This window comes from Perissodus microlepis, chromosome 5 (genome assembly GCF_051167445.1).
Source record: "Perissodus microlepis isolate ML-2025 ecotype Zambia chromosome 5, ASM5116744v1, whole genome shotgun sequence".
Taxonomy (NCBI): domain Eukaryota; kingdom Metazoa; phylum Chordata; class Actinopteri; order Cichliformes; family Cichlidae; genus Perissodus; species Perissodus microlepis.
The window spans coordinates 33,818,380-33,832,039 of record NC_140465.1 but is presented as its reverse complement, the minus strand read 5'-3'; the positions used below and the strand labels follow the sequence as shown (position 1 = coordinate 33,832,039).

The following is a 13,660-nucleotide window of genomic DNA, read 5'->3' as shown; positions in this document are numbered from 1 at the left end:
TTTTTCCTGCTCGTGCCCACCACCCACTACCACCCCCACAGTGAAACTAGCTCCCTGTGACGCTGTGTTGTTTATGTGTGCAGCCACTACAATAGCGCAGGGCTCCCCTGAGACCCCTCTGCCAAATCTGCCTCATGAATTATGCATGGCCATGCTCTGACCCTGCGCCTCTCATCTCTATTAACACAAACCTGACACACGCATGAGGATGAACGCGTGCACACATAAACGCGTCCACATAAACGCGTCCACAAATAGAAACATTTCATATCTGCCGCTGACATAAACGCATAAAGTCATATAAGGTGCCAAAAACAAAAGTTGATGAAATAAATAGAGCATCAGACATCAGGCACCAAGGTGGCAGCTTTACACTTCTCCTCGTCTTTATTGCCTTCTGATGTTTTATCATCCATTTGACTTCCACGTATCCCCTCTCCTCCCCTCCTTTTTCCATCCCTCATTGTCTCCCTTCCTCTCCTTTTCATCCCGTGCTGTTATCACTCCCAGCCCATCTGCACCTCGCTGCTCCCCTCCTCTCTGCGCCATCACAGGGAGTCTCACACACACCAATAAGAGCAAAACGGATATTATAAAAGTGAAATAAATGGGCCTTTTGTAACCAAATCCCCGGCCACTATATAACAACACCGGCTCTTTTTTCAGTATTGACTGGAACTAACAATATATATCTGTAAAAAGCTGGTTCTCTATTGATTCTGAAGGACTGAAGGTATCTGGTAATGTGTTAAATTGTCCCCTCTTTTTTTGTTTCAAATGAAACAAAGCAGACACACGGAGATTCTGGTTTATCAGATGTGGCTTCATGTCTTTATTGAGGAAAATTTGAGGGGCTCATTAGAGACTGAGCCCACAATCAATCACCAGCATTAATCATTCATTTCATCCTTATTAATATGATAAATGTGTCTGAAGCTTCTTTCCCCGGGTTAAAAACAGCAGCAGGGTAGGCTGTCTATCTTCTCTCTATTAACAGCCTGTCTTCAGCCACATGGACCCCTGCTGACCGGTGGGGAATCCCCCTCCCATCTTTTCTCTTTGCACACAGACACACACACACGAGTGCTATCCAACTCTGAAATTCCCTCCCTCTTCCAGCCCCCTCCTGAGCGCTGGACCCCTGTTTTGCGTCAGCCCCACAATGGCACTAAGGAGGATTTAAGAGGCTGAGGGAGAATTAACCGCAGGAGATTAGAGCTTTATGTCTGTCTGCCTGCACACCCCAGGCTTAGGTTAAGGTGAGGTTCAACAGCAGAACAAGATATCAACTGGGGATTCCGTTTTGAGGTTTTACTCTAACGGGTTTAGCCTTTCATTGCAGCACGCCAGCGACTGTAATGATGCTGGATGTTTCACGTGTTAGCAGGTTTGGGTTTATACTCAGTCTTTTTGGTGTTTTATGTTTGCTGTACTTACACACAGCAGTGTACACACTGATGTTTAGCAAATGTCATGTTTAACACATATATTTGCTTAGTAAGGATGCTAAAAACACACAAACCAGACAAAAAGTGGGGCCATCCCCAGAGTTACGAGGATGTGTCACCTTGAAAACTTGTAGCAGTGTCTCAGCGACCCACTTTGAACCACAAAGAGAAGTTGTCAGGGAATCATTAAGGTCCCTATTACTCATTCATTAGAGAACATACATATCAGTTTAAAAGCTGCTGAGATTTTAAAGTATATTAGACAAACGACACAAGGGGCCTAATCTGTGTCACATCAAATGTCTCATAGTCTGGTAGCCAGGCTGACTTTTCAACATCACCAAACAAAGACCTGCAGCTACTTTCAAGCATCATTTTGCAGCAGAGTTTCATCATTCAGCATGACAAAACATGTCAGTAGACATTAGTGAAACCATTCCTTTCTTCTATATGCGCTTTTTTTTTTTCTGGCTTCAGAGGAGTGGGAAGTCCCATTCGAGGAGATATCGGACCTGCAGTGGGTGGGCAGCGGAGCCCAGGGCGCCGTCTTCCTCGGTAGATTGCATGGGCAGGAAGTGGCTGTGAAGAAAGTGCGGAACATCAAAGAGACAGACATCAAGCACCTGCGGAAGCTCAAACATCCCAACATCATCACCTTCAAGTAAGCAGATGTGATCACTTGGCTTAGGTGGAAGAGAGGCTATCAATAATGGTTTCAGTCATTTTGAATAGGAAGAATGTTCTTTGATGGAATAAGATGAACATTTGGGCACTTAAGTTTTCATTTGTCTACATTTGTAAAGGCATACATTGCAAATTCATACATAACCTTTCTTTACTCTGTCAGAGGTATCTGTACCCAGGCTCCTTGTTATTGTATCATCATGGAGTACTGCGCCCAGGGACAGCTGTACGAGGTGCTGAGAGCAGGGAGGAAGATCACACCATCCCTGCTCATGGACTGGGCCATGGGCATCGCTGGAGGCATGAACTATCTTCACCTCCACAAAATCATCCACAGAGACCTCAAATCACCCAAGTGAGCTTTTTCTTTTTTTTATATATATATATATATACATCTAAGTTTAATTTTTTTAATTTATGTTTTAGTGCATTATAGAAACAGTGGAAGGGTGAAGAAGCAATGAAAGAGATGCAGTGGCTTCTAGATTAAAAGAAAAATAACAGAAGTGGGTCTTTCTCCATTCTGTTTGTTTTAAATAACCCACAAATGTTAACGCTTTACCCTTTGAAAACCTACTAGGAGAGGTTTTTGTCATATTTCAGACTTCTTATAAATCAAAATACTGGGTTTGCATCAACAGTTAGTGAGGGTGGTCTCTGCCTTGCAGCTACCCTTGGAAAAGCCCGGAAACTATTCTAATGGTTGTTAAACCGCGTCTTTATTGCTGTATAAGAGTACAAGGAGCTGGTCACATGTTGTCTTTGTGGGGGAAAAAGTTCAGATTTGTGATGCTTACATCCCAAACCACAGCTTCAGAACCACTGCTTTAGTTAATTGCAATTAACAGCTATGATCATTTGTATGATTTGTGAGCAAATTAATTAATGTGAAAGTCCCCAAATCCCTCACCACTGGTCAGGGTTTGACAAAACATGAAGTGCTAATGTGTTTTATTACTGACTGTTTAAACCTGATGGATGGGATGTTTCATTCCAGCATACTGATCACCTATGACGACGCAGTGAAGATCTCTGACTTTGGCACATCTAAGGAGCTCAATGACAAGAGCACTAAGATGTCCTTTGCTGGCACTGTAGCCTGGATGGCCCCTGAGGTCATACGTAATGAACCGGTCTCGGAGAAGGTGGATATTTGGTGAGTGTCATAACTCCTCTGAACTGTCCCTTTGCATTATTGAAATTTTACCATAAGAGTTTTCTTATCTGTCACCAAATCAACACAGAATCTCATTAGTTGCCGTCTACTACGGTGCAGAGTGAAGGATCCTGTTCCCAGCCAATCTATTCAGCATTACAATATCTCATTACATGAAATTCTATAGGGTCTCTGCTATTTCTGATGGGTTGCCCTCTTATAAGCACTGATTTTTTTTCCCCCTCCACATTCTCTGCCTCTCTTTTTCTCCTGTACTGTATTCCTCCATCAGTCTTCCTCTGTGTCCTGAAAGAAACGCTAGCTAATTTAATAATTGATTTGCCAGATGCTGCAGTGCTCAGGAGAGGCTGGAATAACCTTCCGAGCCTATGGATGCTTTGGCCCAGAGCCAGCAGTGCATTAGCAGAGAAGTGAAAATAGGATTAAAAAGCTTTTGATGTAGAAGCAAAGCAAAACATGGGTGTGTACTGCACCGTTTTGTTTAAATATATGTAAATCGCTTAGCAGTACTATTTCTGACAGAAAGAGTGCCGGAGGAGGAGAGGCTGTTGTTAAGTATTTACATGTGTTGTACATACATTTCCTGAATGTTTTTAACGTTGTTCACAAGTCAAGAGAAAATTTTATTTAATTTCTAAGCCAAGGGGAAAATACATGCAGTGCCTTGGGATCATCAGTACATATTCTCCTTTTAATATAAAAAATTTTGAACATGGAGATGGAAGGACTCATTTTGAAACACAACATCATAAACTAACCTAACCTTATGTTAAGGTGCTGTTGGCACCTTGGATATTGTACACGGTCTCCATCGCAACCCAGAGAATCACCAGCAACAGACTTTCCTTAGTTACCGTCCCCACGGGTGCGCTCTCTTCTTCTTCTAATGCTAAACTGAAACAGTGAAGTGTAATGGAATAAGTGTTATTATGGCTCTTATCGGCTGTATTTCTTGAATCGTTAAAATGATTAGCGAACATTGTTTCTTCCAGAATTAATTAAAATATCCCATAAAACATTAGAAAAATTAGAGCTGGTTCACATGATCCACAACTTACTACATAATCCTTATTTATAAGCCAGAGTTGAAATGATAATGTTGAGGACTGCCACTTTTAATGACATCATAGATGACATAGGAGCAGAAAAAAAAAATCAATACTCTTTGTCATTTCTTTAAAAGTAGTCGTCAGAAACGTTTCTCCAGATGCCTTGAATGTCATTCAAAGCTCTTCTTTCTGCCTTTTTCTGCCTTTCTGTGCTGTATTTTTTATTTATGACAGAATCTTTCAATAAATCTCTTTCAATAAATTCCCACTTTCCTTCCTCCTGCTGCTTGCTAGATATTTTATCTTTCATGGCCAGTTCTCTTCAAACCTTAGAGACGATCGTGTGAGAAAATCCAGTAGATCTGCAGCTTCTGAAATCTATGAGTACTTCCCTAAATGCACCGAGTTTCTTCGATGTGATTGGCTGGTTAGATATTCAGTATATAACGGGAATTATAGGTTCACTTTAAGTTTAAGTCATCAAAGACTCCCTATAAGGCGCTGGAGCTTTTGCATGTGGTATCCATCAGATACAGCTGCTGGAATATCTCAGAAAGCAAGATTTGCTTCTCACAGGAAGTTAAAAGTGTGACATTTCTGTGAGGCTGCCTTTTATCTGCCAACTTCACATCTTTATCCAAATGTCTGGAGGAAAAAAACATGGCTCGTATCTCTGCAGGTCATTTGGTGTTGTGCTGTGGGAGATGTTGACAGGAGAGGTGCCGTACAAGGATGTGGACTCCTCCGCTATCATCTGGGGAGTGGGCAACAACAGTCTGCAGCTGCCCGTGCCCGACAGCTGTCCAGAGAGCTTCAAACTGCTGCTGAGGCAATGCTGGTGAGCAGACGTGAAGGGAGACGAAATTGGAGGGAAGAAAAAAGATAAAATAGTTGAGAGGAAAGATGCTTTAAGAAGGTGGAAAGAATAAATGTCACACACACAGAGGGGGACGCTAATAAAGCCATGATTTAAACTGTTCACAGGAACTGCAAGCCCAGAAATAGACCTTCATTTCGACAGATTCTCCTGCATCTGGACATTGCCTCAGCGGATATATTGTCAACCCCACAAGAAACTTACTTTAAGTCTCAGGTAAGCTTCTTTTGCCCTTTTTATAGTTTCATTATTCTCTTCAGACAATCTGACCTGAATGGAAGATGCTCACATGCTTTCTTAAGTTTCTTTTTAGCTTCTCTCTCTTCTCTCTCAGTGCACTCACAGGTGTATTGTTATAAGATTGACCCAAGGAAATATGAACCAGACCACAGAGACGGGCCTTTTTGTTAAGCATTATTTTTCAGAGCCAGTTTACACAACGTTGGGGTCACCCAGTAAAATTCAGACATTGTAGCTTATTTTTAAAACAAATAAATATTGGGAATATGAGCTCTGTATGTCTGTTCGAACATTAGCCAGCATCACTAACAGTCATTTGTGCCATTTGTTCCCATTGTGCTGCGTAACTACAGCCAGAGCAGGCAGCTGCACACATGGGAGCACTAATAATACCTGTCCTCTCATTCACAACATATTATTGTGAGTTCCTCAGTCTCTGACCGTAAATCAGGACTCGCATGTAACAGGGAATAAAGAAAACATTTTACTGTCTTCGTGACATCACAGTGTAATTCAGTAGCACCGGGTGTCTGCCTCTGAGTGCGCGTGGAGACGCAAGCATATGACAAACATATTCGACCTCTGCAAACGAAACTGGATGAAGGGGAATCACAGATGTATAATTGTGTGGAAGATATGTTGTTGCTCAGCCATGCAGATCCATTTATAACTCAAGCATGTATAATTATGAGACACGCTTGTGCACAGACTCACAAAATAAATAAGATTTTCTGTCCCTTTTTAGAGTAATCCACTGCTTCTCCCTCTGGTTATATCTCATGGTGCAAAACATAAACCTCTTTCATTTTCTCCACTTATCCTTGATCCTTTATTTCTCCCTGTCCCCCTTCCCCCCCTGCAGCCCTCTGCAGTTTCTCCCCTCTCTGCCCCATAATGGATTTTTCTTGTGACGTTAGAAAGAAGTATTTGCTGCTGGAGTGTATTGATTGGTTTAATGGTAGGGAGCTGAGAGCAGAGAGAGAGGAGAAAGAGGGGGACTGGAGACAGGAGACTGCAGAGAGTCCATTAGCTTAATAAGAAGAGCATCCTTTATGCACAGATATACACACACATGCACGTGCATGTACACACACACTCATAAATCTGACTTCCCTTGTCCCTTGATATGACAGGTATCAGATAACAGCTGTCATGCTGCACTGTGTACAAAAAAAAAGTGTGTACTGCATTTTTTGTGGTGGGGGGGGGGTTTGGGGTTTTTTGCCTTTCATGTCAATTCTTGTTCAGTTTTGCTCCATGAGTACTGATTATCATCTGACAGCCTAATGGATTTTGTCTCAGTGATATATACATGAGTCGCTGTGCAAATTATGAGGGTGTTTTGTAGAAGATCAAGGTTGGGTTTACTCATAGCATTGAAATCATTTTTCATTAAGCTCATTTTCATGACTCATAAACTTGAGTCATATAAATTCTCTCAGTGGCAAACAGGAACTGTTTCATCTTCCAAGTGTGCAAATCTAATAAATGCAAGAGTTAAAAAAAAAACAGAAAGAAAGAAAAAATGTGAATGTGCAATGAAGCATGTTTGATCACCCCACTGTTCTACTACAGGCTACTGACCTCTGATTTACACTGGTGACTTTATTAATAAAGGTGGCTCTGGGTTTTTGAATGCCTGTACATGCATGTATATTTTAAATTTAATAGCAAGTGCAGCATTTTATCGGGTTGACAAGGATGTTTTTCTACCTGACGTTATAAACTGTTCATTTGCACTTGTACTCGTTCTGATGGATATGTGGCGTTTTGTGTGTTCTGCCAGGCGGAGTGGAGAGATGAGGTGAGACATCATTTTGAGAAGATTAAGTCCGAGGGCACCTGTCTTCACCGGCTGGACGAGGAGCTGATAAAACGGCGCAGGGAAGAACTGAGGTAAGATATACCTCAGTAAGATTGATATTATCATCTGTATTAGTTTATATTTGGCAGTGTAGCTCTGGGCTTCAACCTCACCGTTTTGCGTGCAAACACATGGAAAGCTGGAGACAGACAGAGCAGTAGAAACTGAACAGAGTGAACTGTACTGACTGCAGATATGCCTTTAATTCAGAAACAACAGGAAAAGCAAGAGCTGGGGTACAGGTGGGTTGTAAAGTGGCTTGCAGATGCTTAACAAGTGAGAATACACCCTCTATGATATTTGCCAACTGAATGTGGAGATGGGTATTAGCTGATTTGGGACTGTGGCTGAACTAATGCTATAGTGGATTTATGTGAACATCACAGCCTGTATTAAAGGCAAGTGGAAGTGATATTGAAAGCAGCAAAGGTTGATTAATGGAAAACAGAGTGTAAATGCAAAATGTTGAGCAAATAATCAGAGTTTCTATATACTAGGTGTAGTAGGTAAATATCAGTATTGCCTATTTATAGCCTTCCCCTACTTTCTTCCCCTCGCAGACATGCACTGGACATCCGAGAACACTACGAGAGGAAGCTGGAGAGAGCCAATAACCTCTACATGGAACTGAATGCTATCATGCTGCAGCTGGAGATCAAAGAGAAGGAGCTGCTTAAGTATGAAGACAAACTGCATTGTTCTTAAATTTTTCTTTTTGCAGACTACAGGGTGTATCAGAAAAAATCCTCTGATGTCAAAAGGCCATATTTTTTAAAGTAGTGGCCACAGACTGAATATAAAGTAATTATATATAAAGAAATTGATGGCTTCACTTATTAAAATACCCTAAAAGCTTTTTAATACATCAGCATCGGTGAAGTAATGAAATAAAGGACGGAAAAGTGAATCTGAAATGTGACATAAGTGGCCATTACATATATAGTCATACAAGGCTATTGCATGTCATAGGCCGCTCTCTTATGCTCAGTGACATCCATTAAACGGGTATTGACTTTGTGTTTAAACATTAGGAGGGAGCAGTCACTGGACAAGAAGTACCCAGGCTGCTTCAAGCACCACAGTACCAGACAGTCAGCCTCCTCCAATTCCATGGAGAAGCTCATGAAGAAACGTAATGTACCTCAGAAACTGCCCTCACACAGCAAGAGGTGAGGCGACAAGGAAGATGTCTTGTCCTGTAGTTTATATAGCAATAATTTGCTAATAACATTCGTCTGTGTTTGTCCTTTCCAGGCCAGACTTACTAAAGTCAGAGGTCATCCTCCCTAAGCTAGACTCGTCCATGACCCAGGTCACAATCCCCAACAAGGGCTCTACCTCCCCCGGCCGCTCACGCCGAGGAAAACCTCGCTACAGAAAGGCTGGAAAAGGCAGCAGTGGCGACCTGGCTCAGCTGAAAGCCACTCTGTCCTCGTCTTTAGCAATGATCAATGCAACCTCGTCTGTTCCCAGCAAGCACCGTCTAGACCCCAGCGCAGCCCTCAGGGGCTTACAGCATGACCTTCTACTCAAAAAGATGTCCTCCTCCAGCCCCGATCTTATTTCTACCACTCTGGAGGTCGAGGGCAGGAGGAAAGGCCAGGTGAGATCAGGGCTGGACAGAGCGGGCAGTCAGAGCGCCTCAGCTGGGCTGGAAGAGAGCAGAAGGACTGATGGGCCAGAGCGGGGCCCTGACGTGGGTGTAGGCGGGGATGACTTGGCAGAAACGCCTCCACGCAGTGATACACCGAGCGAAGACGCGGCATCTATTCCTTTTTCTAGTAGCCCTGACTCCCCTTGTGGCAGAGGAGCAGCGGCGGGCAGGGCGTCCACACTCGGGAACACTCGTGTCACCCACGAAGGTGAGGAGAAGGAGGAAGGGACGGTGATTACACGCTCGCCCAGAAGTCAGCGGCTTACGCCTTCAGCACTGCTCTACAGGGCAGCAGTCACACGCAGTCAGGTGAGAATTTAATACAGCTTGTATGTCAACATATTTCTGTCTGAAGCTCGGAGCCATAAATCTCAGCCTAAGTAGCACAGACGTACACCAACATATTTCAGTTTTATTTCTGTCCATATTTTATCAAAGGGCTCTTTAATGTATTCAGAATTATAATTATAGGAGTTCACCTTTCGCGGTCTTGCTGTTTCGCCGATTTTTTTTTTTGTGCAATTTTGCATGTTTGTAAGTCTTCTTCCCAACAAACACAACAATCTCAACAAAAGTGTTTAAACAAGAGAGAAAAGTGTGAAATTGTTTATGCCTGTCTGAGAAAAGTGTATAAAGTGTGTCGTGAGGGGTTTTACAGCCTTAAAACATCTATAATTGTAAAAATATAAAGTTGGCTAATTCGCAGATTTCACTTATCGCAGGTTATTTTAAGAACGTAACTCCCACGATAAACAAGCGACCACTGTATAGTATTTTCTGATTTACTGAGTGATGAAAAGAGATGCGTTTGAATACTGAAAACTTGAATTTATGTACATGAACACTACATCAGGAAAAAACTTGAGGTTTCACATTAATATCTGTTGGTTTAAATTTCTTCTCTATTCAGCTACAATGTCTCCCCTTACTTTGCTCAATATACAGTCACCGGACACTTTATTAGGTACATTCTTCTAGTCTTTGATTAGGCTTCTTTGTCCTTCGCAATACATTCAATAATGTGTTATAAACACTGATCAGAGATTTGGTCCATATTGACATGATAGCATCGCAATTACTGCAGGTTTATCAGTTGCACATCCCCCGTTTCACCGCCTATTAGATTGAGATGTGGTGACTGTGGAGCCCATTTGAGTACAGTAAAACTCATTGTTATGTCCAAAAAACCAGTTTGAGATGATTTGAGCTTTGTGACATGGTGCATGAGCTTGCCATCAGCCATCAGAGGATGTGGTCATGATCAGGAACAATACTCGGGTATGCTGTAGGTTTGAAACAATGTTCAGTTGGTACAAGGGGTCCAATATGTGCCCAGAAAATATCTCCCACCCAAGATGGGATGAATCCAAGCTTTCATGTTGTTTACACTAAATTCTGACATTACCATCCAAATATTGCAGCAGAAATTGAGGTGTGGGAGCATTTTTTTCAATCTTCTATTTTCCATTTTTGGTGAATGTGTGCAAATTACAGCCTCAGTTTTCTGATCTCAGTGGACAGGAGTTAGCACATGGTGTGGTCTTCTGCTTCCAGGATTGATGTGGTGTGCATTCAGAGATGCTCTTCTGCATGGCTTGGTTGTAACAAGTGGATATTTGAGATACTGTTGCCTTCCTATCAGGTTGAAGCAGAAATCAGCAGTTTCTGAAATACTTAGATCAGCCCGTGTGGCACCAACAACCGTGTCACATTCAAACCATGTCACATGATGCTGTTTGAACTTCGGCAAGTGATGTGGACAGGCCCGAATGCCCTGAGCTGCTGCCATGGGATTGGCTGATTAGATATATTCATTAATGAGCCCAACTTCCTTCTTTCCATTAGGTGCAACTCATTTAGATAAACACAACTAACACAAAAAACTCAAACCTTAGTAAAAAGTAAAAAATTCAGTGGGATTACGGTCCACTGAATTTGGTGTCAGTTATTGGTTCTTGTGCACTGACTGCTCACATATCAGTAGTTGCACCTTCAAAAGTCTGTTTTATGTGTTCTAGCCGAATAGCATGAGCAATTAAAGATTGTTTTATCTATTCTCAGATCTCAGCTCAATCAAGTCTAATTACAGCACATTGGAAAATGCTTTTTCTCCACAGAGACGTGGAGTGTCATCAGAGGAGGAGGAAGGAGAAGTGGACAGTGAAGTGGAGTTGCCGAGGAGACGGTACTTAGTGCATTTTCATACCGCTGCTTGTTGTGTATCAGTATCTGTATGTACTATCCTTTAGCCATGGTCACTGACATACTTGCGGATTTTCATTAAAATGCGTATTCTCATATTGCGTACCCTTTCAGGCGGCCTGTGAGCATCACCAAATGCCAGTCCCTGTCGACCTTTAGCTCAGAGAACCTATCGGTTTCGGACGGTGAGGAGGGCAACACTACTGACCACTCCCACAGCGGTACGCCCGACGTGGTCAGCACCAACACAGACGAGCGACTGGATGACAAGAGCGACGATCTGCTGTCTCAGGGCTCGGAGATTCCTGCTGACCCGTCTGACCCGACTCAGCTGGGCTCCGATGGTCTGTCTGAAAAAGAAGCCATTCTGCAACAAGTCAAGACGCAGCTCGCCTCAAATGACCCCAATTATGAGGTAAGGCAGAAAGATGTAGTATAGAGGTCTGATATCTGCCAGATACACAAACATCTTTTCTGGCAAGGAGATGATAAATTATCCTTCTGTAACCTGTTCATTTTCTGACTCCTGATTTTCCTCCAAACCAGGGCCTGTATGATGACTCAGACTGTGACAGTGCAGAACTGGACCATTCGTGCACTGCAGACCCCAGTCAACCTCCAACCAACTGGTGAAAACCGGACACCTCTAACCCACTCCACCACCTGCAGACCTGGCCTCTCAATACCTCCTTCACTCTTAGAAACTCTGAGTCATTATCAGGGACATCGCAGAGAGGCAGGAAATTGAGCAATGTGTTCTTAACCACATATCCTGGTTAAGGAAACAAAAAAAAAAAAAAAGTCGCATTTCCTTTGGAGATGAATGCAGCACGGCGATGTGACAGCACCTTTTGTTCTCTGAAATCACATCAAATGACACCTCAGCGACACAAGCTTCGATCAAAGAGGCGACGTCTGCACTGTCTGTTGTCATATTGTTTTCGTGTCCTCCATCATAATTCATGTCCGTTTTTCATTTTTATCCTAATGAAAATGATCATGAAACTATTTAAACGTCACGATCACTGGAGACGACCAGTGTCGCTCTTTTTACTTATAATTTATGAAATCTTTTGACTTTTTGTCTTTAAAAAAACAACTTATGCACTGTTTAATTTATTAGAAAGAAAACAATGTTTACATCTTTTTGTGTCGTTTATATTTTTATTTATAAATCGTGTCATAGATTACGTTTCCATTTTCTACTTCTGGTTTTAATATCGGTGTAAATATGGGATGTAAAATGAACAAATTTTTAAAATGTGAGATTGTATAATTTAAGGTGCTGATGTTTCTAATTAGGTGGAACTATTTTATTTGAAGCTCTCGGTAGTAGAATGTACTGTAGCTGCTGTTCATGTCCGAGCATCCAAACAGGAAAAGGAGGAACAAACATGTGAACAAGGAAAAAGCAATATGTCTGCTCTGGTCTCACAGCCGGGTTCTTTTAGGACAGATGAGCTTTTTTAAAAATACTTATCGCACGTGTTTACTGTATTTAAAAATGCAAGGTCATTTTAAAACATATTCCCCCGTTTATAGCATTGAGAAAAAGCATGCGAGTGAAATAGTAGGGACACCTTACTGAAGTCAAACGCCGTCTCTGTGTCTCGGCTCCAACATGAGAACATCTGCAGAAATTTATACCCTCCAGTGCCGAGTAACTGAAGGCACAAGAAACGCCAATACAGATCCTACAGCGTGGTAATTTTAGAAGCCGAAAATCATTTATGCAAATACCCGTTTGTGTCCAGTAACTGATTCATCTCTGGCAGAAACATTACATCTCAACATCATTTATCTCTTTAAATGTGAACATTTTGGACCCAGACGTTGCCATTTTCATGCCTACTTAATTTGGCCAATTTTATTTATAGTCTACTCTCAACATAATCATCGGCCTCGCCGGCTGAAAACTTCGCCATCCAATGGTTATTTTTCACTCTTGTAAGGGCTGCGTCATAAACTGTGACACCTAAAACCCTTGTTTGTGTTTGTTCTCCTTGGCAAATGTCCTTAATGTGCGCCTGAATCTGACCGTACAACAGCACATCACGTTATTCCATGAATCCATGACTGATCAGGTCACACTCTATAAGCTAAAAATACAAAAAGGCAGCTTATTTTGTTCATCTTTGAAAAGAAAGAAAGAGACAGGTTATCTTTTGCAGTTTATATTTGTAGAAAGATTTTACAGATTGTGGCCCCCAAGGTTTGAAGCTAGAAATCCTCCTGCAGGATTAAAATGTTGCCAAAAAGCAAGACTACTGCCCTCTATTGTCCAATCGTGGAGGTACTCATGTTTCCCATGATGCTCACTGAAAGCAACCCTGTTAAATGTTGGCTTTTTATACTGCATTATCGTAACTATATTTAAAAAAAGAAAAAAAATGAAATGCCGTTAAAAATAAATTCAAACTTGTAAACCAAACGTGTGGTTTCACTCTCCTTTCACACGGTGACAA

The 13,660-nt window shown here is 42.0% G+C and overlaps 1 protein-coding gene across 2 annotated transcripts in view; it reads left to right on the top strand.

Annotated features, from left to right (window-relative positions):
* The window catches only part of LOC146387707 (mitogen-activated protein kinase kinase kinase 12-like), a 29,842-nt gene extending 16,216 nt beyond the window's left edge, over nucleotides 1-13,626 (top strand). For both annotated transcript variants that reach the window (XM_084929521.1, XM_084929520.1), the window contains exons 3-14: nucleotides 1,926-2,109; nucleotides 2,296-2,487; nucleotides 3,130-3,288; nucleotides 5,038-5,196; nucleotides 5,343-5,451; nucleotides 7,262-7,371; nucleotides 7,900-8,016; nucleotides 8,371-8,508; nucleotides 8,594-9,302; nucleotides 11,111-11,178; nucleotides 11,310-11,610; nucleotides 11,742-13,626. In XM_084929521.1, the coding sequence (XP_084785647.1) occupies nucleotides 1,926-2,109; nucleotides 2,296-2,487; nucleotides 3,130-3,288; nucleotides 5,038-5,196; nucleotides 5,343-5,451; nucleotides 7,262-7,371; nucleotides 7,900-8,016; nucleotides 8,371-8,508; nucleotides 8,594-9,302; nucleotides 11,111-11,178; nucleotides 11,310-11,610; nucleotides 11,742-11,828 (2,333 nt within the window). In that variant the 3' untranslated portion in view covers nucleotides 11,829-13,626. The remainder of the gene's footprint in view (nucleotides 1-1,925; nucleotides 2,110-2,295; nucleotides 2,488-3,129; nucleotides 3,289-5,037; nucleotides 5,197-5,342; nucleotides 5,452-7,261; nucleotides 7,372-7,899; nucleotides 8,017-8,370; nucleotides 8,509-8,593; nucleotides 9,303-11,110; nucleotides 11,179-11,309; nucleotides 11,611-11,741) is intronic.
* Nucleotides 13,627-13,660: the final 34 nt, after the last annotated feature.